Consider the following 25,175-nt stretch of genomic DNA (forward strand, 5'->3'; position numbering starts at 1 on the left):
AAAAAATGTCTTTTTATTTTATAAAACTATTAATAGATATTTTCTATAAACAGAGAAAAACACGAGATTTTCATATTATTGAGCGGCAGCGGGTAAGTAGTATAATTAATGCAAAACTGTCTGAATAGTTATTTATGCAAAAAGCATTAGTGAAAAATGTACGTTGTATACAATATTTTTGCTTTTTTTATTTATTTTACACAAAAAATGAAGGTAATAAAGTAATTATTGATTATACTAGTGAAAAAAGTATAATAAATAGTTGTAGTACCTACTTCATAAATAAAAATTCCTATCGGGCTTCATTGTGGAGTTATTCGCCTTTAAAGAAAGAAGTTTGAAAAACAAATTCCAATTATAACTTCCAAGTCGTTACCATGACAACAATGAAATTTAGGCAATTAAAGTAACTCATGGCAACGAAGCCCGATAGGAAAAGATTTTTTATGAAGTACTACAACTATTTTGAGCTCCCCTATACACTCCTTCATTTTTGACATGACCTTTCCCGGCACCCTGTATATGTAATATATCTTCTACTTTCCAAAAAATATATATTGTAAATAAAATTATGCACAATTGATTTTACGTACTACTGCGACTGCGTAATGTGTTACATTATCGCACTGGTTTCTAAAATAAATCAGTAAAATTGATTATAAGCAAAACAAAACTTTAAACATATATTTTTCTACTAGCGTAAACTATTTATTGATTGATGTTGCGTTCTAGTGCATAATGTATTTTATTTTAGCGCTGGTGCCTAAAATTATTGATTATGAGAGAAAAGAGTACTTTGCACACCAGTTGTAATCAATAATTTTTCTGCTACCGAAAATGTATGCCTACCTACATTTATTATAACTATTTTACCCAGTGGTGCCAATATATTTAACATCATTTTACACACTAATTCCTAAAATCATGAAATAAGATGTCTAGTAATGTTTATAAGTGATAAAAAATACGAGTTGTGTAAAATATTTTTCTGAAAACTGTATGTTTAATTTTGCGCACTAGTACCTATTAACGCAATTCAATAGTGTTGTTAAAGCTAGGAATAATCACTATAACAATTTAATTTTATTAAATTATTACTAATTAACAGTAACATCTAATGTGTCATAATTGCTATGCAACATCTAATACAATAAATGTCATTTGTTTTCGCATTAGTATTTAAAATACTTTACCTACACACTAATGCGAAAAATTTTAAATTTTGCTATATAGTGTGCATATAATTAATATTTTACACAGGTAGAAAAAGGATCATCATATTTTAAATAAGACAGGTAGGTATGTATGCAATTGTTAAATATCTATTTATTAATTCTTTTTATGATTTTTAATCAATTTGCAAAAAAAATTGTTTATCTTGTAATGCCGACTTAGAATGTTTGGAAAAATATAAAGATATTAGGTTATATTTATTTCTAAAACTCTTTATTTCATCCAGACTGTATACAATAACGTTGTGACTAAGAAGCTTTAAACAGCTAAAACTATATTTCATCTTACACAAGAATTAGTCAGAAAAAAATACAACTCTATAAATATAGAGAGCAATTATATTAGTACACTGAACCAATTAATGGTCATTGTCTTTAACTAACTGGGTTCTACAGATCAATTAGAACTGATCTGTTAAATTAAGTATAATGTGTTTATAATATAATGCCATTACTATTTCATATACTTACGTAATAGTTACTTTTTAATTATTTGCAGTTGTATACAGGGTGTCCGGAAATGATGAGCAAAAAATTCAGGGGATAATTCTAGACCGAAAATAAATCCCACCTCTTTCTATAACATTTTTTCCAAAACTGATTATTAACGGAGTTACAGGGTGTTAAAGTTAAATTTTATTTGCAGTTTTTTAGCAATACCTTTTGCCACACTCATAAAATTTTGACGAAATTTCGTATATGGGGGTTTTTCGGGATGAGGATTATAAATTTTCCCACCGTTTTTTCACATTTTGTAGAGGGCGCCACATACGAGCCTTTATTTTGATTTGAATGGTTCCAACTTTTTTGTGCTACACTTTATGCGACTTTTGACTGAATATTTTTGTTCTCCTAACCTTTTGACATAAAAAAGGTATACTTTATTTGTTTCGATAAATCTAACCGTTTTCGAGAAAAACGCTAAAATAACATTGCTTGCATGTGATGAATACGAAATCATTTTAATTTATTTTCTACATTAAACATAGCATGCTTTGGAAACAAGCGCTTAGTTGCCTTGGAAACAAGTTTGTGGAGAATTAGTTTTGACAGATAGTAATTTTTGTGAAAATTTGTTGTTACGCTGATGGTGGTTAATGATAAATAATAAAAAAATAACGTCCTCAACAAATAAAGAATGGTTTACTAACAAAATCATAAGGTTAAAATACATAAGTTACTAGAACAATACAAATACAAATTAAACATTCAAATCAAAGGTTCAAAGTGACGTCCTTCCTCTTCAATGCATAAATTAATTCTTCTTAAAAAATTCCGACGAACTCTATGGAATATTCCTTCCTTTTGCTTAATTACCTCACAATTAGCAACAATTCTTTCTCTCAGTTCATCGACGCTATTCACAGGTGTCCTGTATACAAGCGTCTTCAGATAGCCCCAAAAAAAGAAATCGATTGGGTTTAAGTCAGGGGATCTAGGGGCCCACTGTACAAAACCACCGCGTCCTATCCACCTTTCAGGAAAAGTTTCATTTAAGAATTCTCTGGCCGCTAAACTAAAATGCGGTGGCGCGCCATCTTGAAGCAGCCACATTGCATTTCTTAATCCGAGTGGTACATCTTCCAATAGAATAGGTAAGTGGTTTCTTAAAAAATCCAAGTAAACTTCACCATTGAGTCTTTGTGGAAAGAAATGTGGCCCAATTAAGTAGTCCCCTACAATACCGGCCCACACGTTGACGGAAAACTTATTTTGATAACCACGCTCTATTGATAAATTAGGATTCTCATCAGACCAAAAATGCTCATTGTGGAGGTTTATTAAGCCATCATGGCCAAATCCAGCTTCGTCCGTGAAAAGGATATTACGAACAAAATTTTGGTCACCATTATGAAGTATTCTAATTGTATTGCAGAAATTCACACGAGCAGCAGGATCTACGGCAGATAAGGCTTGCACCTTTTGGTAGTGGTACGGATGAAGGTTTTGTTCGCGTATTGTTTCATGTACGGAGCTCTTTGGAATGCCCTCCTGAATAGCAATTTTTCTTATACTTACATTGGGATTATTCTCTATCGAATTCAAAATACGAGCTTCTGCTTCTGCTGTTCTAGTATTCCGTTGTCGACCTACATCAAAAATTCTAGTTTTGAACGATCCAAATTCTCCCAGTCTTCGATGAATAGTACTGAACATTCGCGATTGGGGTAGGTTTCTATTTGGAAATGCTTCGCGATACAAACGTCGTGCTGCAAGAGCATTGCCAGCAGCTAAACCGTAATAATAATGCATGTCCCGCAACTCCACGTTAGAGTAATTGTTGTTCATTTTTATTATTATTTTTATGATAACAATTACTACAAAAGAACTTGTACAAAATTACTATCTGTCAAAACTAATTCTCCACAAACTTGTTTCCAAGGCAACTAAGCGCTTGTTTCCAAAGCATGCTATGTTTAATGTAGAAAATAAATTAAAATGATTTCGTATTCATCACATGCAAGCAATGTTATTTTAGCGTTTTTCTCGAAAACGGTTAGATTTATCGAAACAAATAAAGTATACCTTTTTTATGTCAAAAGGTTAGGAGAACAAAAATATTCAGTCAAAAGTCGCATAAAGTGTAGCACAAAAAAGTTGGAACCATTCAAATCAAAATAAAGGCTCGTATGTGGCGCCCTCTACAAAATGCGAAAAAACGGTGGGCAAATTTATAATCCTCATCCCGAAAAACCCCCATATACGAAATTTCGTCAAAATATTATGAGTGTGGCAAAAGGTATTGCAAAAAAACTGCAAATAATATTTAACTTTAACACCCTGTAACTCCGTTAATAATCAGTTTTGGAAAAAATGTTATAGAAAGAGGTAGGATTTATTTTCGGTCTAGAATTGTCCTCTGAATTTTTTGCTCATCATTTCCGGACACCCTATATAACCTAGATATCACAGATACTTTAGAAATATAAAAATTTTCCCGTCTTGCGATAAATTCACTTGTACAACGTAAGAACAAGTGAGTAAAGACATTAAACATAAGAGTATAATAAGCATTTATTAACAATCAAACCAAATTCATTTGTGCCCTGAAGATAGGATGCGCAATGGCAAGGTTGTGGAGTGTAGATATACTTTTATTAGGGGTTATTACCTCCTACTTGCATTTTCTCCTCATTCTACATCTAGTGCGCTCGTTTTGATTTGCGCATTTCACGGTTCAAGTAAAATTTTTCCAGTTGTGTCGTACGTGATACTACAGCCACCTTTTCAAGAACAGTAAATTAAAAAGAAAATCCACAGAAGGGCGATCCTGTAAGGCAGGGGTTCTCAAACTGTGGTACGCGTACCCCTTGGGGGTACGCAAAAATTTTCAGGGGGTACGCGGGGCAGGTTAATGAAAAATTAAACCATTTGTATTTCTTTCCGTTTCGTAATCACACAAGGTTATAATTTAATAATGGAATCTAATTGAATACTTGTGTGGTACTTCTCATTAATTTTTTGTAATGCGTTTCAAATATATTGTGTTTTTGATGTAAAAAGTGTTTTTAATTTAACCGCCTTTGAAATAGATTGAGAACCCCTGCTGTAAGGTATAAGGCGAGTAAAAATACTTGGTATAAATTAAATTATTAATAATTTATTTTATAATACGAACTGGGGACACATAGTTAATGATTGGCACAACAAAGTTAAGTGTCTCTACACATCACATACCATTTTTAAATTCTAACGGAGACTATAAAAAACATTATTTAAAGAAAATAGAAAATAGAACTCCTGTATTATGTTTTGTTTTCTAGGTGACAGTATAATTATAATATTTTAGCTTTGTTTTTTTATTGAAAAAAAATTAAATTGGGTAGTTTTATTTTAAGTATTATTGAAGTATGTATAGGGAAAAGAAGCAATACGTAAGTAACAAAATTTTACACCACACCTGAACAAATTACGTTTATAAGAAAAAAAGCCCTGAATAGCTATTATTTAATTACGGTCGGACTAAACAGATAGACCAAGTAAATAAAATTTTTACTCGAAAAAAGTCCTATCCGCTAGATTATTGTAAAATTGTCTAAAGGAACATAATACAAGACATCTCTCGTCTCGTGAGTCAAAAACTTTTATTAGCTAACTTTTCTATTTAAACAAATAAGTGAGGAAAACAGTTTTTTCACTTTGCAGGGAAAAGCATCAATAACTATCGGATTTGTTGTTAAAATTTTATAAAACCTATGACAATTTGAGGGTTTTGTCATACTATAAAAGTGTGCCAAAAGTGGGCGCTGTAGGTGCAATAGTTTTCGCACAATTCTATTTGTTTATAGCGGAGGCTCCAAAAGTTATGAACTTTAAGCCTCTGTACAGACGTTAATTTTCAATCAAACATGATTCTGAAAGCGTCATTGTAATCTTAAAGACGCAATTAAGCGACCTATTAAAAAATATCACCGTTTTTTTGACATTAACATTCTCAAATTGTGCATTAAAAAACCGTGCGTTTTTCGCTTATAAACAATTTGAATAACATTGTTGCTATTTATGCTATCTCACCGAAAATAGATGCAATGGATAGCTGGCAAAAAAATACAGTTTTAAAATAAAAAAAGTACCCTCTACGACCAACAGGAGCCAAGATAAGATTTTTTTTTAAATCGTAGGGCAATTGTTTATAAATATTAAGACTTGAATTTTTCGCAAAATAAAGTTTACGACGTAAACTACGATTTCCCGTGAATTGCATTGAAAAATGTGGAAAATTAACGACTCACGAGCCCTTTAAAGAGAAGGTACTCGCTAAGTAAACTGTCCGGCGGCCGGCGGCGTGGTGGTGGGGGAAGTGCGCGCTGTAAATTTTGCAATATCTCGGCTTCTATTCATCGTAGAAACTTATTTTTTTTTTAAACTGGGGTAGCTCGACGAAAAAATAACAATGGGCATATTTACGAATTCGTAGAATAGCCCTGAACCCCAGAAAAAATGCATCTTTTATAATTAATTTTTTTTAATTTACAAAAATGTCACAAAAATTATTGTTAAACGAAATATTAATTAAAATTTCAATTTCGGAATTATTTTACTATTATTAAATAAATAAATGAAGCTATCGTTCATTTAAAAAGTTATTTCTTTTACATATTAAGGCAAAGTAAACTTGTTTTTTCAATATTTTGTTAGCTATTTAATTACGATTTAAATGTAAAATTAAAGTAAAAATTCACAAATTATTTTCAAATTATTATTTATTGTTAAAAGATTTAAAAAAGAATAAAAAGCATTTGAATTTATTGCAAAATTCTCAAAATTAAAAAATATTAAAAATAACGCGGTCGATAAAATTACAATTTTAACTTCCTGAAATTTTAGTATATAAAGTTTTTTTATTATATTTATTACTAATTTTATAAACATAATCAAAATTAATTCAAAATATATTAATCACAACCATTTTCAATAATAGATATAAATAATGCAATATAATACAATTTAAAATTTATTTTTTTTCTATGTTTAATTATGTTCCTTTAGACAATTTTACAATAATCTAGTGGATAGGACTTTTTTCGAGTTTCTCTTTTATTTTCGCTAATTTTCCTGGTGTAAGAACCCAAACTGCATAGTAAATATGCTAAATATGCACTACTCCCATTCTGTCTTTCACTGCTGCGCGACGATAACCATGACCACCGCTGTAAACACTTTACAGACGTAGGAACGAGCTACGCGGAGCCCAGGTATTCGGGGTTTTTTAAACGAATTTTACAAGTCGAGTTAAACTGACTGCACATTACAAATTTAACATTTCCTTTTTAATGTTTCATAATGCTAATCTATTTAATTATCCAGATAGCATTGTAAACCCAAATAATTTTTTTTACTATCAAAATCTCTATAGGGCAAGGCGCCGCCACAGAGCCCCTCCGCACCAGCGGAGCTTTACAGGGGTAAAGAATTTGTGACCTTTGTCTACCATATATAAGAGTAGAATTTTTTCTGTTCTTTAAGTCTATGAGTCTGGCGAGATTTTAAAATTTCTTTGGGTAAGTTCGTTTTATTTTTGCTTAGTGATGCTGGAAGAATGTTGTAATCTTTTTACACTCTTTTAAAAAGTTATATTGTACTTATTGTATTATATTTTAATAGGCAACACTTGATTTCCATTTTCAATATACTGATATTGTTACCAGAAATATATTTAATAAAACCTATCATAAGCCAAAACAAATGAGATTAGATGAAATTGATAGCATGAGTAGTAAATGAGCCCCAAGAAAACTGAGGAAACCACCTGGAAAAACTACGCTTCATTAAACTTCTAAGGTTCTAATTTATTTTCTATATGATACATGCAATGAAATATTGTGAAAACTCTTATTTAAAAACAGATTATAAGTAAATATAAGAATAATTGTAGTAAAAAAGGATTATTGATATAAATATCAAATATCTAATAATAAAATAATTTATCTTACATCTACATATGTTACATATTAACCTAAAACTAATCACGTAATTTGTATCACTGGTGAAATTACAATAATTATAATATTTACAAGTCTAAATGTATCATGTTCGCGTATTCTCGTCTATCCAATCTAAATATTCTGTAACTCTTGTATACACGCCTGGATAACCTGGTTCTCCACATTTATTGCCAAAGGAGACCACTCCTACTTGAATCCATCTTGTCTCCCAAAGAACCATCAAAGGCCCTCCAGAATCTCCCTAGAAACGTTTGATATAGTATGCAGTTCTTTTTAATTTATCTAAAGTAGTTTACATATATCGGTTTAACAACAAAACATAATTGTAGTTCTATGTAGGATTTTGTCCCTTGAATAATAAAAATGTTTGAACCGAAAATATATGTTAATACATATATTTTACCCTGGTATACTAGTTATAAATTTATTTTAAATTGGTTTAGTTTAAAATATTGCACGTCTCGCCGAATATCAGTACCGAAATTATATAATTATTTTCCCCCCTAAGTAATGTGTCACAAATATCCTGTTTACAATTAATTATAACCATAAACTGTACATATTTATATGTACATTTGGGCAGTCCGGGAGCTCGTGGCATTTTGAGAATAGTCATTTTACCAAAGCTGACATTCACATATGTAAGGTCTTATTAGTCCAATCAAATTGTCGAAAATACCTCATTTTTTTGTCAAAAAATAGTTCAGTAATTGAAAATATGTAAAAATTAGGAAAAAACTCAATAAACTACTTTACCCCACCTGAATTTTTAGGCTTCACTTTCAAAATGGCGTCCAAAGTTCGCAAAAACAGTTTTTTCCATTTATAAAGATAACTAAACATTTTAGAAAAAAATATATCAAACAAAAGTTGTAGGAATTTTTTAATACGGATCCAATAAGTCCAAACCGATTTTGATCGATAAATAAATTAATTAGTTATTGCAAAAAAACCGCTTAAAATCACAATTTTTTCAAATAGCTATATCTCTTTCAAAAATAAATATTTTTATATGAAACTTGGTAAAAGTATAGCTATTGGGGAGCAAAATAAAATGATTTTTTCAAAATTGAAAAATATTGTATAGATTTGTTTGTTTATTTTAATTCCAAAGATCAAGACATTGTACAACATACAATTCTTAATATAGGATACGTCACCGAAAATAATTAAATACAAACATTAATGTTTAAAATATTCATCAACCGAGTAGAAGGCCCAAGGGAGGAGAAATTTTTTTAATTCTTGTTTGAATTTATTTTGTGAATTTACATTTTTTAAATATTTTGGTAGCTTATTAAATATACGTATAGACATAGACTGAATACCTTATCTGTCCTACACTGATGTGGCATTCGCAGATCGTCTTTGTATCTTGTATTATGTATATGCATATCTTCTTGTTTTATAAATTCATTTAAGTTGTTCTTTACGTAGCACTGAAGTACATGTATATAGAAGGGAATGTTAATAAATTATATTTAAGCAATAGTTTTTGCATGTAGATTTTCTCGGGACCTGTGCCATTATACGAATGATATTTTTTTGCGCTATCAAGACCAAATTTGCAGTTACAGAGTTTCCCCAACAAATTACCCCAAAGAATAGTAAGGAATATACATGTCCATAATATAATGAGAGAAACGTTGAATCGGCAACTACCGGTCTTAGTTGTATAAATAAGAAGCTTAAAGAGTTTAATTTGTTACAGACATGGGTCACATGTAAACTCCACGATAATTTCATGTCATGTATCCCTAGGAATTTACATTCATCTATCACAGGCATGGACTTACCAGATCAAATTTAATTAATGGGCTGAGCTCAGAAATTGTATTTCTTGCAGGAAATGAGATGAGATTTATCACAATTTAAATTTAACTTATTCTTTTTGGTCCATTCCGTTATATTTTGTAAAAGATGTTGAATCTGTTCGGTGGAGCAATTGTCCTGGTTGATTTTGAAAATGAAGTTAGAATCATCCGCATATAATATCGGTAACACATCTCTGTCTGCTATATCAAGCAGATCATTAATCATAATAATAAATAATACCGGGCCCAACAAACTGTCCTGTGGTACCCCACTGTTATTCAGTAAAACTTTTGATTGTGTGCCATCACTGAGATGCACACATTGCAATCTATCCTGTAAATATGATTTTAGCCAATTCAGAGCAATGCCCCTAATGCGCCAATATTTTCCAATTTTACAAATAAAATATCATGATCCACCATATCAATTGCAGAACTAAAGTCGAAAAAAGCACCATAGGTATTATATTTATTACCTGTACTTTTGTTTTTAACAAATCCCTGTTGATATGGTGTTACGATATTATTTTTATGTAAATACAAATTCATAACTGATAAAAAAGCTTTATAAATGTACATGGAAAAAAAAATACACGTAGTTCGTTACGTAGGATCGACATAGCAATAGTAGTATTACAGTCTTCTCTCCCCCAGCTGAGGTCATTAACTTTTATTCTGGCAGGTAACGGGCCGCTCGGCGGGCCGTACCTTTTTGAGAGTTTCGCACAGCTGAAGAGTTTTCCCCCTCACATCAGCCAGCTGATTGTTATTTTCGTTAATATTATGTACAGGGTGATTCACTATATCTTGACCCCCCTTTAACTTTTTTGTTTTAAGAGTTATAAACAAATGTGAAATATAAAAGTTGCACGATTTTTTATGAGTTTTTCGAAAATGATAGTAGAAAAACAAATGAAGTCCAAACAAAATGGCCGCGGATGTTAACTTTGTTAAGTTAAATGGAACACCCTGTATATTTTTACATATTTGGATAGAACGTTCCCTGTAGAGCATAGCCATATAGGGTTTGTTGGGTCCATCTCTAACAATAAGCAAGATACTTTTAAAAAACGAAAAGAAGGTTTTTTATTAAGAAAATAATACATCTTGTAATTGTTAGACCTCTTTCAGGCATTTCTGCCTTTTTTCCAATTACGTAAGGATTTACAGATTTAGTTATAATATATTTTGACAGATCGGACATTGATACGGTCCAAAATGCGTATAGGTAATGTAACGAAATCTCACTAATTAGGCCGTGAGAGGTCTAATTACTCATGGACATTATATGGTAGGTCGTGACAGTGACAGATAGTAATGTCTTGATAACATTGTTATTGATTGACAGTATGTATTATTATTTAATTAAAATAGGTTACACAGAAGTAGAAAATTATTTAGAATTAAAATAGAGTATGGAGAAGAACTTTGCTCTATTTTAATTCCTATAATATTTCAATTTTCTACTTCTGTGTAACCCATTTTAATTAAATAATAATACAAACTATCAAACAATAACAATGTCGTCATGACATTACCTGTCACTGTCACGGCCTACCATATAACATTGTCCATGAGTAATTAAGCATCTCACGGCCTAATTAGTGAGATTTAGTTAAAATACCTATACGCACTTTGGATCATATCAATGTATGATCTGTCAAAATATATTATAACTAAATCTGTAAATCCTTACGTAATTGGAAAAAGGCAGAAATGTCTGAAAAAGGTTTAACAATTACAAGATGTCTTATTTTCTTAATAAAAATGCAGAAATGTCTGAAAACTTAACTTGTTTTTCTACTATCATTTTCGAAAAATTCATGAAAACTCGTACAACTTTTATATTTCACATTTTTTTATAGCTCTCAAAACAAAAAAGTTAAAGGGGGGTCAAAATATAGTGAATCACCCTGTACATACCTATGATTTTATAAAATTTAAGTTTTGGTAGAATAAAAAAAATAAAGGTTTTTTGCAAAAATGAAATTGTACAAATATGTTCATTGTTACTCTGTAAAAAAATATATGATATTATTGAATAGGCGACAGGACGGATAATGCGGATAAATTGGCACAAAAAATGCTTTTATTAATGTATTATTTTATTTGTCGCTCTCATTGCCGCTTTCCTCGACATCACTTTCTCGATATCGCTTTCATATTCGCTCGAATTAATATCTATATCTTCTTTTTCCTTTGCTTTTGAAAAAAAGTACGACAATACGTACGATAAAAAGTACGATAATATTAATCGACTATAGTAGGTACATAAGTTTCGGCCGTCCACTGTAGCAGGTATAGGTGGACACTTACATGAATGTCATAGATACAAAAATGTCGTATAGTAGGATCGTATTCGATGCAAAGTAGAGCAAAAAGTTGTCGGTCTTTTATCAAAGGAAAATCGTGTCATCATTTTTAGGAGGCGTAAGATAAATCATTTCAAATTTAAAATGAAATTCATTGTAAAATCTGAAATACCGCTGCATACGCACTGTGTTCTGGTAGTAGCTGTAGTCGCCCAGGTGCATCGAGTGTACGAACTGGTCGGTTATACGTCAAATACTAACCTGGCGAGCTTTGCCGTCAATTAGAGAGCGCTTCCAAAAAACAAGTAAACAACAGTGGCGCGTACAGAGGTAAAATGTAGTACATATGTGGAATTTAGCAAACAAATTGGATTTATAATAAATTACATTTAAAATAAATAGTTTATGAGAATAAAGGATTTTTTGTAGGAACAAGGGTGCCAGACCTGAACTGATCCCCTCGTCCCTTCATAATGTATAAAGAAATTATTCAATTTGTAAAACCCTTAAAAGCGTACTTCATTGGTTCCCTTGACAGGCAATGATTTATTACTTTGCATCGAATATGATCCTACTATAGATACGTTCAATTTATTGTTGATCAAGCTGAAAGCTAGTCCCCCGACGCGTGCTCAGCCGACGTTTATTTTCATAACATACACTTTTTTACTATTATTAAAATCGATTTCACCTTTGGTACTAAATAAACATTATTATGCCACATAATAATGAATTAATAGAAACACTTTTTTGTGCAATATTTATCCGCATTATTCGAGTAACAATGAACATATTTGTACAATTTAATTTTTGCAAAAAACCTTCACTTTTTTCTATCAAAGCCTAAATTTTACAAAATCATAGGTATGTGCATAAGATTAGTGAAAATAACAATTAGCTGGCTTATGTGAGGGGAAACTCTTCAGCTGAAGGCTATTCCCCAGAGGCGTGTTTACGTGTAGCTTGTTTATATAACATACACATACATTTTTTAATATGATTTTCATACAAGTCTATACGCGCAGCTGAAGCGTTTTCCACCGGAATTTTTTCAGCTGAACGTGATTTTTTATCATTTATTGTTATAAACAAAGTATACAAACAATCTCAGCTTCGGTACTATTATTTTTTTTTGACATTTTTCAAAGCGGGTGGCCTCACCTCCACCCGAAGAGCAGCAGCTGAAGGTCGTTTCGCTTATGAACCATAAAAGACCTTACATACGGATAAAAATCAGCCTTTACTGTTGGTTACTAGAATGTGCCACGGGCTCTTGGACTATTAAGGATGTTCGGTTCATTTGAGTTTGAGGGCGATTTTTTTTCCATGGGTTTTCAGTTCGTTCGGTGCGATGCGAAATTGAAAAATAAGTGGGCAAAATAGACTCTTTTAGTGTGACGTCACATATTTAGGCGAACCGCAACAAATTGTCATAGTTGAAATTGTACAACAACTTCAAATTAATTTATTTTTACAAGGATTTAGAAGTATTTAAGAACAAAGAACACGTGTTTGGTAAAATAGATACACTAATGTGCTTAAAATTTACAAAAAATGATACAAAAGAATATTCCTAAATTTAAATGAAGTAAAAATTTAACATTAGCCGTGTTATGCCTAATGCGCATGCTCGGAAAGAATAGCCTCATACGCAGGTGAGATCTTGATATGTTATCGCTGTCATCATTAGCGTTTTTCTCTTCTTTTGTTTAATATTGGCATTTTCTAGTTCTACTAAATATTTTTATTGTTTTTCTTGGTGTTGTGCTGTGTCAGTGTATTTATCGGGTGTTTTTTTTCTTCAAGTGGTTTGTTATAGACGTACTCTTAACCAATACCAAACTTTTCTTGAATGATATCCTGTTGTGAGGCTACTTCGCTTACATGAAATTATCTTTAATGCGCATGCTCAGGAACATTGATATAATTTTAATTTATTAATTACTTTAAAAGTCAATATTGTTCTATAAATTTAAATATATAAATTCAGTAATTCTTTTAGTTTGTCCCTTGGGGTTTGAAACTTCTTAAATATTTCTAATATTGCCAAATTATCGCGATATTTGAGGTCAAGACAAAGAAGACGTTTTTTTGGCACTTATGTCCAAAGTACATAAGGTCGAAAATGGATCTAGTAAATATATTGGGAAATTCTTCATGACAGTGTGCAGTATAGGGTTGCCTATTATTTGGCGTATGTGACGTCACTACTAAAAAGATCTACTAATACCACAGTTGCATTGAAATATCAAATTGTCCCCCCACTTTATAAAAACCTGGGTAGAATCCTGGTAGAAATTACATTGTAAAAAATATACAAAATTTTAAGGTAGGTGTGTAAAATTGTAGAAAGAAATCAATTCAAATGCATTAAAAGTTACATTTTATTTATTTTGGGGGAAAATTTTTTCATTAAAGTTATGACTGAACATTACGAGAACAAAACGGCATTATAAGAAGTTAGACCCAAGTTATAGGTTAACAATATTAAAAAATGTTGCAAATTCTACTGTACAAAACTTGTGCATTTTTGAATCGTTGGGAATTATTCTGATCACTTCCAACCGTTTATACGAACACCAAATATATGTTGTTAGCGTTGGTAATTTGCTATTCTTCGAACGTTATTTCACAAAAGCGCATGCGCCTGATGATTTCTGATAATTGCTAACCGTTCTTCGAACAAAGCTATTGGCATAAAATTCTGGTTTCTCACATATCAACTAACTACGATGTGTACATTCTGAATATGAATTAAAAGAATATGCTAAATGAGCCCACTGAAGTTATAGACTTACTTGACATGCATCGGTTCCTCCTTCTGAATAACCAGCGCAGATAAAACTGGAAGTAATGGGCTGGAAGTAAGCTTCATTGCAGTCTCCATTTCGCCAAATTGGCAGCACCGCTTGTCTCTGCACGGTGCTTTCTTTTCCACCGTAATACGTAGTACCCCAACCGACAACTGTAGCCTTCCTTCCAGCAAATTTTTCATTTTTCAGGTGTGGTGGTGGTAAACAAATAGGTATCACATATTTTGATTTTCTAGCAGGCCTGTCGAGCTTCAAAATGGCTATGTCGTTGTAAAATCCAATTCTGGAGAACTGTGTGTGTGATCTAACGTCTGTAACTTTGAACGTGACTGGAGCTGAAGCTTCATCGTCTCGCTTTAAGTCGATGTCTCCTAAACGAACTGTAAACTGATGCACAGCAAACCTACAAAAATAATACAAATGCACTCACAACAGGCAGTACCTACGTTCATAGGCGCCGATCTAAATTGCTGTAGGTGCGCAAATCGCAAATAACAGTAGACAGAGGAGTTGGAGTTTTGTGTTAAGATTTTCTAATTGCATTTGATAACAAGTTTTTAATTTTTTGAAAAACCATAATTAAAACAATTATAATCAGTTATCTAGTTAGTGAGTCAGAATTACTTAAATGAATAACAAAGTATAAACCTTCAAACAGATAATTTTGAAGTATGTAGATAGAAACTTGTACCATTATTTAATAAATAGAATCACCCTATAAATGTTTTACTCATATACCCCATGTAGATACTTATAACTTCTACTTACGGTCTTTGTCGAGAATCTCTGGTGCAGTGAGCGGCTGTAAGAATATGCGTCGCCGTTATTAGCGTTCCACCGCACCAAAATTCAGTTCTTCTAGACCCATGTAAGAAGATAGCTGCCATCCATGGCCATCGCCCTGGTAAAGCTTGTTCTCCACCGATCACACGAAACTTTGAGTTTTCTGGTTGGCCGCATTCTACAAAAACATGACATCTGTTAATATACCTATTGAAAGTACTATTTACTCATCAGGCATTATTTAAAAATACTTGTGTACAGAACAGACCCAATTCGACGTTTGTCAGGGTTTTCTCCTATTACCTACCTAAAAAAAAGCAAAAAGCAGCTGAAATGTTAGAAGCTCGAATTTTTTTTATTTATGAGAATTTTTTATTAGTAAGGCTTTTTTGTTCAGTTTTTTGAGTGGAATTCAATTTGGTACGCGATACGTTATGTTGCTGTACTTTCTAGTTTTTTAGTAATAACCCAAGCTAAAATTTTTTTCAATGTAACACTCTATACAGGGTGTTACAAATAAGAAAGAAATAAGAAAAACAATCGCACGGATATATGTCCTGAAGCACTTTGTTTCCGAGTTACATAGTAACATGGTTTATACCAAATGAAAACGAAACAAAGCCATTTGCAGGAACTGCGTCAAGATTGTAGAAAAACGCTCGGACCCGTCGATTTTAAATTAAAGGGGGACATTCTTTGCTTGACTCCGCTACTTTCACCCCCAAGCAAGGGTAAGCATCACCCCAAAATATTTAAATGGTATTGGGGGTTGAGTGTAATATTTCTTTTGAAAGCTCTTACAATTCTCTTTACAACAGACTTTAAATTTTATAATTTCGTCCAATATTTATTAAGAATTTGGATTTTAAAGTTGAAACTTATGTACAAACAATTAGTAACGGTAAATATGTCAGTCATTGGAGTTAAGTACGCCGATGGTATAAATTTAGTATTTCTTGCGTTACATTAATTTTTGTCGATTTGTTATCACTTTCGTAAAAAAAACAATTGTAAAAAACAGAAATGAATGCTATACACAGACAATGAACGTAAAATTAGTGGATTCCATATTATTTTCTAGTATTATTTGGAAGCGTTGGTTGGTAGTTTATTCAATTGTGTTTTTGAAAATTAAACACTATGGTTTATTCCATTGCGGAAAGGGTAGATATCATTCCGCTTTACTTTATGAACAATAAATGTGCGAATAGAACAGCTCAGCTATTTAATGAACAACATCAAGATCGACATATCAGGAGGAAGTATGTTCTAGAGTTAGTAAAAAAATTTCAAGAGACAGGGAACGCAGCCAATAAAAAACAAGAAATTGAAAAACCTATAGTTATTGAAGCCAGTGAAGTTGCAGTTTTGGGACAAGTTCATCTTATTCCTACATTAAGTATGAGACAGCTGGCATCTGTGTCTGGGATCAATCGAACTAGCATACAAATCATTTTGAAGAAGAATAAATTCCATCCATACAAAATCCAGGAACTTCATGAGGATGATTATGACCACCGTTTGCAATTTTTCGAAATAATGAGTGAGCGAGCAGGGAACGATCCACAGTTCCTTTTTAACATCTGTTTTTCTGATGAATGCATTTTTTCCTGAACAGGACGGTAAATCGTCACAATTGCCGCTATTGGATCGATTCAAACCCAAGAGTTTTTCTCGAGGTGCATACATAACAACCGGAAAAATTAAATGTATGGGGTGGAATTTTCGGTGACCGGCTGGTGGGTCCTTTTTTTCTACCTGGTAAATTGACTGGCCAAAAGTATTTGCAATTACTGGACGCTATTGACCTTGCCTTGACTGATATTGTTGAAAATGTTCCAGAGTATGATGAAGATCATTTGATCAGTATTTGGACCAACGTTTTCTACGGAATTGGATTGGGAGGAGGCAGCATTGAGTGGCCTCCTCGATCACCGGATTTATCGCCCCTTGATTTCTTTTTGTGGTGATACTTAAAAAGTAAAATCTATAAAACACAGCCAGCGTCGCTGGAAGATTTGCGTCAAAGAATCGTCGACGAATGCCGTCGAATCACTCCGGAAATGCTTCGGAATGTGCGCGAACGTTTCGAGCAAAATCTTTATTCTTGTATGGAAGCGGGCGGTCATCAGTTTGAACATTTAATCAACTAAGTAAGTAACCAACTAAACATAATTTAAATTTTAAAATGTAAATTTTTTTTCAAAGTAATGGGCGGAATTATAAAATTTAAAGCCTGTTGTAAAGAGAATTGTAAGAGCTTTCAAAAGAAATATTACTCAACCCCCAATGCCAGTTAAATATTTTGGGGTGATGCTTACCCTCTTGCTTGGGGGGTGAAAGTGGCGGAGTCAAAAATACCTTTGAATCGAAAATCGACGGGTCTGAGCGTTCTTCCACAATCTTGACGCAGTTCCTGAAAATGGCTCTGTTTCGTTTTCATTTGGCCACCCTGTATATAAGATCTCAAAAATGTTATATCAATATTAAATCAAACCAAATATTTAGGTTTTGAAATTTTATATCGATTTTTTTTAGGGGCCTCGCCATAAGTTAATCGGGCTTTGGGTGAAGCTCGAATATTCACCAGATCTCATTCATTCAAAAACTCTGCAACACTTCTACTTCATCTAATATTTACAAGCACTCGATCCATCAGATTTTGACGCGAATATAACATTTCGATGGTGGATTTTGTGAGAACTAAAAATCTTTATTTAGCTACATTAATCCTTTAGATTGGCATCTTGAGAGACAGCTCGATATAACCACTTATTTTTTTTTAATATTTAACGCCTCACATGAAACGAATTTATGAAACTACTTCCTTTTTTTCAACTCAGTGAGCACTACATTCTACCTACAATTTGTGTCATCATCTACAAGAACAGCTTTAAAATCACGTTTTGCAACTATCGAACAGAGGTAAGCGTATCATTTCTATGTAAATTATCCTATTTTTTCAGAAACTAACACAATTTTTGAGAAAATTTAAGTGGCATAGAAGCGCTACCAAAAAAAAAATTAACATCCGAAATATCTCGAGCAAAAAATATAAACATAAATATTTTTTATGAATACTTCAACATCTTGTATCTCGGAAACGAAGAATTTCCGGACATTATATTTATAAAAACATTGTTCATATTTTTTGCAGTCCTTTTTTTAACTATGTTTTAACATATTGCATATGTTTCAATTATGGAAATCTGTAAAATTCCCTTTCAATTGATGTATGACTAGATATTTATATAACCAATTTTTTCAAAGATATCAAAATTTATTTATAAGACAACTTATTATATCTCCAATAGACCTCTTTAGTAGTGACGTCACATACGCCAAATAATAGGCAACCCCATAGTACACACTGTCATGAAGAATTTCTCAGTATTTTTACTATACTCTCCGGTCGAAATTATAGAGAGTGATTCATCGCTAGCTTTTGGACTAGTAAGGGGGATGAAGCGTGCCGGGAACGAAAATCCATTGGCGTGTCTGCGTAAAAGGCAACAAGATATAGAAAATAATGAAAAAAGATAATAAAACATAACATCTAATATTTTTTACGGTTTGCTATAACAGGTACTTTGATCCATTTTAATTATTACAGCATTTTAAAACGTCCCAATTGTGTTTTTTTAATTTATAAATTTATTATAGCCATGGAATTAGACCCCTCGTCTACGCTTATGCTATGACGTTTCTCAGGACGGGTTAAATCAAGTCCGTTTACACCCACTAAAAAAGCATTTCCCTATTCCCTACCAAGTGCAAAAGACAGAGATAGAATATAGATCGACGTTCAGTGTAGAGATGTTTTAAAATCTTATGAGCTTTGACCATATGCGCAGAAACATAATTCCAACCGTCGCCTAAATTATTCTACGTCCTAAAACATTACACCTATTATTCACAGTCTCGAGCTCTAGCGTAAATAAGCCTTTGATCCGATTACAAATATCATAATAAAATGCCCTATTCTTTATTATTTTAATTTAAACAATAAAAATATATATAACGAACGTTCGCCAGTTGACTTTATTGATGCCCGAGCGCCTTAATTCATGTCTACTTGTAATGATGCACATCTGAGTCAATGTTTTCACAACGTGCTTATTAGAAGAATTATGGGGATACGCCACGCCTTTCGCGCATTTCGCGGCTCAAGAGATATTAAAAGACCTCTAACTCGGTCTCTAGACGATTATAGATTCTATCGATGTGTGTAGCGAGCGGCACAAAGATAAATAATATTGAACCGTATAAAAATCATTTTATATTTTATACGCATTATGGTAATGTGTGTGTGTATATTTATATTATGTCTTAATCACTCTCTATAATTTCGACCGCGGAGTATAGATCGATTTTCGACCTTATGTAGGTACTTTAGACATAAGTGCCAAAAAAATGTCTTCTCATGACCTTAAATATCGCGATATTCGGGCAATATTAGAAATATTTAAGAAGTTTCAAACTCTAAGTGACAAACTAAAAGAATTATAGAATTTATATTTTTAAATTTATAGAACAATATTGACATGTATAGTAATTAATAAATTAAAATTATATCAATGTTACTGAGCATGCGTATTAAAGATAGTTTCATGTTCAGGCGAAGTAGCCTCGCAACAGGATATCATTCAAGAAAAGTTTGGTATTGGTTAAGAGTACGTCTATAATAAACCACTTGAAGAAAAAAAAACACTTGATAAACTGACTGACACAGCAGAGCACCGAGAAAAACAATAAAAAATACTTGGTAGAACTAGAAAATACCAAGATTAAACAAAAGAAGCATGCGAATTAAGAATAAATAACACGCCTAATGTTAAATTTTACAAAACACGTGTTATGTTGGTTGTTCTTAAATACTTCTAAATCCCTATAGAAATAAGTTAATTTGAAGTTGTTCATTTTTATAATAGGTATCTATGTAAACAAGGGTCAGATTCGATCTGTATAATTTCAACTATGACAATTTGTTGCAGGTTGCCTATAAATATGTGACGTCACACTAAAAGAGTCTATTCAATGTGCTTACGGTTGCAAACAATTTAAAAAATCGAAGAATCGAATATAGGTTGTCCTTTTTTAAAATATATAAATAGGCCATATAAAAACCACAAAAAAACTTTAACAAAAACCCCCTTCTACAAAAAAAAAATATATTTTTCACAAATAAAAATTGATTGTCCTCTATTAGGCAAAGTACGACCAACGATAATACATAATATGATTTATGTACTGTGATATTATTTTTTATTTTTCTAGACTGCATCAATATCCGTGGGTTACATTTAAAGTACCTACAACACCTCACAAAATTGACGCATTACATGCTACAATTTTTATTCCAGAAAAAAATAAATGGTATCTATTAATGAGATATGGCTACGCTAGCGCAGTCGGTCGAGAGTGCGGTGGCAAGCATTTCTCGGCTAGGCTTCCTACTCTGGTCCGGGTTCGATCCCCGGTGTCGGCACTGGCAATGTCGATGGATAATGGGTGTTTGTCCGCGTTTTTCAAGTGTAGCCCCCTTCCGCACAAGCCTTTGGATTTGGGGGTTGTCTCATTTCTGTGGTGTGTTTTATGTTTATGTTTTATGAGATAACATATTATGTTGGTAAGTTATGTGCCCTTCGACGTTACAGAAGAACAGCCAAAAATCGGCCTTCTATATTTTAAACTTTAAAATATGAAAGTTGTAATTAACAACTAGAAATTTTTTACGAAGACATTGAATTCCATATAAAGTGTTCTTAAAAGCGTGACAACCTTTTGATTTTTGTCTCTTTTTAAACTTCTAACATCTTCGCATGAGAAGTAGTGTAAATCCATTAAATATTTTATCATTGCAATCCTGAAAAAACGTTCTCTTCAAATATAATATAATATACAGGGCAATAAAACAATCATGAGATTAGTTTTCCACGCCTTTTGAGAATGTCTTGTATAAAATTCAGTGCCAATATTAAAAACTTATTTTTATCACTTTTTCGTTACTTTACTTTAGGATATAGGTGGGGTGATTTTTATAACCAATAAAGTGTCAAGACAATAAAGAGTACCTATCACAGTAGGTATTTTATCCAAAATGAAATGTTCTGGGCCCAGTACCTACTATTGTAATAATATGTAGTTACGACGAACATATTGTATGCGGCCAATGTGTAAAATATACATTATAAATTAAAAACATTACATTATAAACTACAAATAATGTTTTATACAGGGTGTTTCAGAAAGATCTCCCGTAAATACAGAGGGTGATAGTACGACAAAAAATAAGAATGATTTGTCTTATGAACTATATGTCTACCTACTCTTGTTTTCGAGCGACAAAATGACATTTTTTAAATAGAATTTTTACGAAAGTTTCCAAACGGTGCGAAATATTTTTATGAAATTTGGTATTCCGGGGTTTTTAAGGATGCCAAATAGGCTGGTCTAATTATTTTTTGGATATTTCATAGAGGGCGCTAGTTATGTTACATTTCTATTACATTTTTAGTTCTAATTTTTTAAGGTTTTCGAGAAAAAAAGACATAATTAAACTCTTAAAATATTACGGTGTATAAAATAAGTGACTTTTCTCAAACTAGGCTTATTGATGGATGTCTCATAAACAACGCATACAATCTTAGTAATATTTTAAACTCTAATTAACCTTATATCAAAATTTTAGTGATTGTTAGTGACTGTAGTTAATAATGACTCAGGCTCCAATTTCTAATGTACAATTTTATTGTCTGAAAATAATGTACTCTTGTTGAAACTTCCTAATGTGGACGGTTTTCGAGAAAAAAGGCTTTTAATTGAACTCTCACAATATTACGGTGTATAAAATACGTGACTTTTCTCAAAGTAGGCTTATGTCAAAACTTATTAATGAATGTCTCATAAACAACGCATACATTTTCAGAAATATTTTAAACTCTAATTAACTTTATATAAAAATTTTAGTGATTGTAAAACCCCGGAATACCAAATTTCATAAAAATATTTCGCATTGTTTGGAAATTTTCGTAAAAATTCTATTTAAAAATGTTTATTTTGTCGCCCTGTATCTCGAAAACATGAGGAGGTAGACATATAGTTCATAAAGCAAAAAATTCTTATTTTTTGTCGTATACTAATGCGTAATGTACAAAATATTAAGAGAATTATTGTTTATTTTTTCCAACTAGTTTATGGATATGCCAAATTTATTTTATTTATTTAATTTTGTACAATTTCCAATTAATTTTAACTGATTTTAGAAATATTTTACTTCTTTCAGTTCTTTCACTATTAAATCTAGTTTGTAATTATTGTCCGTGGCCGATCCACAACAGTCTGTTTCACTGGCTGTGATTGGTATAATTTTTCAGGAGATTCAATTTAACCAGTCAGCGATCGCATTATTTCGAGCGTAGGCATAACGATTTGTTACTGTTAATTGTAAACGAATCATTAATATTGGTGACTCCAAGATTTAGGAAATTTTCGTGCAATATTGGATTGCCTGAGCTCGGCGCCTCGTCGATCACGTGGCTTGTAAACATTTATGAAAGCTCTGTATTATTTTGTACGTTTAAAAAGTAAACTTTTATTTTTTCTATTAATACCTTGTGGATCCACAAAATTATTGAAAACTGCCGGCTTATTTAACGGTTTGCTGACTTCTGACGAGTGGCTTGATTCTGCAGATGTCTTCTCTGTATTGTAATAAATAGCAGCAAAAGTCACTGGACGGATTGTTGTCGTTGTCGTCGACGTCGTTGTGCTAGTTGTTGTTGTGAAGGATGGATTTGCAACATCGTTAGTATTTGGACAACATACTCCTGGGACAAAAAGGCTTTTGAAGCACAGCGATTGCCTTAAATTTCCCAGATTTAATAACAGTTGAGGGCAGTCACTCAAATCGTTACAGTATCTAAAACACAATTTTGTAGATTTAAGCTTTACTTAATGATTATGAGAAATAACGTTACATGACACGTACTTATTTAACGTTACGCAGAAATTAATATATATCAATTTAATCTAATAAAATAATATTAAAAAGTTGATTAATAAATGGGTCAATGGCGAGGAAATTGTAACACAAAATCAAATGCATTTTTATCACTAGTTCATATCCTTTCAATGTAAAATAATAGAAAAAATACACAGAATAGTTTTTCCGATGTGGCAATTGAATAAAATGTTCCCTTTACAGCTGGAATTTTTTAAATTCTGTAATTACAATACAAAGAAAGTCGTGGTACTGTTATTACCGAACGCCAAGTACAAAAATATTAACTCTAATAATAATTGTTTTTGTTGTAAAAATATTATCGAAAAGCTGATTATAAAATATGTATATTATCAGATTGTCATTAATCAACAAAATGAGGATTTTTGTCTGCCTCATGTTTTTCTCAATGCACTATATTCCTGACCTTCAGTGTACAGGATGTAATTTTAAGTGGGGGTCAGATTTTTAGGGATAATAGTATGTTTTCCCCAGAATACTATTCTGAAAATATTTTATTTTAAATCAAATAAAAGTCGAATTATAGTTCGTTTTTTAAACTTCACTTAAACACTTTCTACGCCGCCACTGGGTAACTTCCGAACACGGTTGCGCGCTAATCAGTGTTGCCTGTTGTTACCTTTTTAAACCAAATGTATGAAAGCACCAGAGTCGCAGAAAATGAAACTGCAATGGAAAATAATTTAAAGCAGATTGCTTTTGATTTGCGATATGTTATTTTAAAGTCACCTAACCTAACCTTTTTTTTCTTTGACATCAACTATACAAACGCCACCCCCAAAACTCCATCTCTGGATCCGCCCATGCAAACTTATCATATGTTTCTAAAAGTCAAGTTTATGTATAAAAGTCAAAATATGACCTCCATACAAAGTTAAACCTTGTAAAAAATGAATTAATTTCTGTAAACAATTCAAAAGTTATAGCAGAAATAGGTTTTGATGCAGAGTCATAGATCCTCTATATACAGGATGTTTCTGAAATAAGTACGTTCCTTGAAAAGAGTGATAGAAGGCACTGAAATGAACAACTTTTATTAAACAACTGATGGTCTAAATGCTTCTGTTTTCGAGAAAATGAACCATAAATGTAAGCCGACCCTGTGCATCTTGTGCACGTACGTTATGAGTTGCCGTATTACTTAACCGGCGTATATAAGTAACAGTATCGTGTGGCGTGTACTACGGGAACAATTATTACACCCTATCATGTACAAAGTGTTGAGACATTAAATAAGAAGGGTCTTTAGCACCGTGTGGAATTTTGAAAATGGTTTCGACTTCAAATAGCACAAGATCTGGATTTTACAAGCAAGGTGCTTTTTACGGATGAATATTGTTTTACTGGAGACGGTATACTAGATTTTCACAACATTCACTATTTGTGTGATGCAACGGTTTTCAGTGAATCTGTGGCGTGGTGTTTTTGGTGCAGAATTTTGACCGGCGTTTGGAAGCATATTTATTAGCACATGGAACAATTTTTGTAGAGTATATCGTCTGTTGGTAAGCAATTCGTTTAATTTTTGTATTACCTTTAAACGAGATTTGAATAAATTTCAGCATTTTCGAACACGCAGCACGCGGCAGCTTCGATACCAAAGGTACAGCAGGCTACGGCTTTAAAGGTGGAGGAGTCTCTAAGGTCGGTTTTTGACCTAATTAATAAAGTGCACTATGAACTCTATGAACTACCACTTTCACTCTTGTTCACCATTTTTAGCCTTTTTACCTCCCCCCCCTTAAGGAGAGT

The 25,175-nt window shown here is 32.2% G+C and overlaps 1 protein-coding gene across 1 annotated transcript in view; it reads right to left on the minus strand.

The window, feature by feature from the left end:
* Positions 1-7,673: 7,673 nt before the first annotated feature.
* Positions 7,674-25,175, minus strand: part of LOC108910088 (proclotting enzyme-like) — a 32,984-nt gene continuing 15,482 nt past the window's right edge. The window contains exons 4-7 of the mRNA XM_018714595.1: positions 23,014-23,321; positions 15,386-15,578; positions 14,603-15,020; positions 7,674-7,919 (exon numbers count right to left, since the gene is read on the minus strand). Of these exons, the coding sequence (XP_018570111.1) occupies positions 7,761-7,919; positions 14,603-15,020; positions 15,386-15,578; positions 23,014-23,321 (1,078 nt within the window). The 3' untranslated portion in view covers positions 7,674-7,760. The remainder of the gene's footprint in view (positions 7,920-14,602; positions 15,021-15,385; positions 15,579-23,013; positions 23,322-25,175) is intronic.

The sequence above is a fragment of the Anoplophora glabripennis genome, unplaced genomic scaffold (genome assembly GCF_000390285.2).
Source record: "Anoplophora glabripennis isolate ALB-LARVAE unplaced genomic scaffold, Agla_2.0 scaffold418, whole genome shotgun sequence".
Classification (NCBI taxonomy): Eukaryota; Metazoa; Arthropoda; class Insecta; order Coleoptera; family Cerambycidae; genus Anoplophora; species Anoplophora glabripennis.